Source organism: Entamoeba dispar, genomic scaffold, assembly GCF_000209125.1.
Source record: "Entamoeba dispar SAW760 scf_1105229458315 genomic scaffold, whole genome shotgun sequence".
In the NCBI taxonomy this organism is placed as follows: domain Eukaryota; phylum Evosea; order Mastigamoebida; family Endamoebidae; genus Entamoeba; species Entamoeba dispar.
Genome location: NW_001853131.1, coordinates 1 through 1,160, shown reverse-complemented (window position 1 = coordinate 1,160; position 1,160 = coordinate 1). Strand labels below are relative to the sequence as shown.

At 25.0% G+C, this 1,160-nt stretch overlaps 1 protein-coding gene across 1 annotated transcript, besides 1 other annotated feature; it reads left to right on the top strand.

The window, feature by feature from the left end:
• Positions 1–406: 406 nt before the first annotated feature.
• EDI_213500 (uncharacterized protein) lies at positions 407–925 on the top strand (the record flags this gene model as incomplete). The annotated part of the gene is made up of 1 exon (XM_001734476.1): positions 407–925. One exon carries the CDS (start codon positions 407–409, stop codon positions 923–925), a length of 519 nt encoding a protein of 172 aa, XP_001734528.1.
• Positions 915–1,010: a sequence feature (AT_rich).
• The last annotated feature ends 150 nt before the right edge of the window (positions 1,011–1,160 follow it).

The following is a 1,160-nucleotide window of genomic DNA, read 5'->3' as shown; positions in this document are numbered from 1 at the left end:
AACAAAAAGGGTTGTTTCTATGGTTATGAGTTATGTGAATTCTTACTATCATTACAAATCATAAAATGGAAATGATAAATATTTCCTTATTTTTTGTTATCAATATCAGAAAGTGAAAAAAAATATAAAAATACCAAAAAGTAGAAATAAATCAAGAATTGAACAAATTTATAAAGAAATTATTTCAAAGAATGAAGTTGTTTTGTTCTTATGAAAGGAAATATAAATAAACAAAAGAAAATTTCAAAAAAAAGATCAAAAACATCGAATAAAAAACTTCAACAATAAACGAAAACAAATACTCTATTTAAACTGAATAAAACGAAACAGATAATCACCAAAACCAAATGTCTTTAAAAGTTCTTACCTTCTTGCTGCAGCAATTGAAAAAGGAAACACAGGAATTATGTTAGAAAATTTCTTGAAAGGATTAGCATCAAAGAAACAAATAGAAAATCACATTGTCAATGTTTGTAAAGAGCAATTAAATGGATGCACTGGATGTCTCGCATGTAAAAATCATAAAGAAGTATATTGTTCACAAAATGATAAATGCAGTGAAATAATGAAAGAATTTGTAGAGGCTGATTTAGTAATATTTGCCTTTCCTATTTATTGGTATGCTATGCCAGGTCAATTGAAATTATTTATTGATAGAACTGTTATGATGATGGACTGGAATACTTATTCTGCAAAACAAGAAGTTCTTGACAAAGGAAAAAAGACTATTGTTGCTTTAACTACATGTGGCTCTTCTGGTTATGACCGTGGAGTTTTTGAAATTAAAGAAATTGCTAGTTTGTTTGGATATTCTTTTAATGAGATGCATTTAACTGGTGGTTCTGATAATACTTCAATTGCTAAAGACACTAATAAAATGAAAAAAGCATATGATTTCGGAGAGAAGATCGCACAAAAAATTTAATTCTTTTTTGTGATAATTTTCATTTATTATTTTGAAGTATCTAAAGAAATAATAAATTATATTATTGTGTTATTATTTTTTTTTTCTTGTTCTCAATTCAAAATATTGCATTTATGAGAAATGAAGATGACTTAAATTCATTAAATCAATATTATCAAAATGAATTAAAAAATATTAGAAATCAAATCATTCAATATTTCAGAGTTATTGTTAAAAAATATATTAGTAGTAAGGC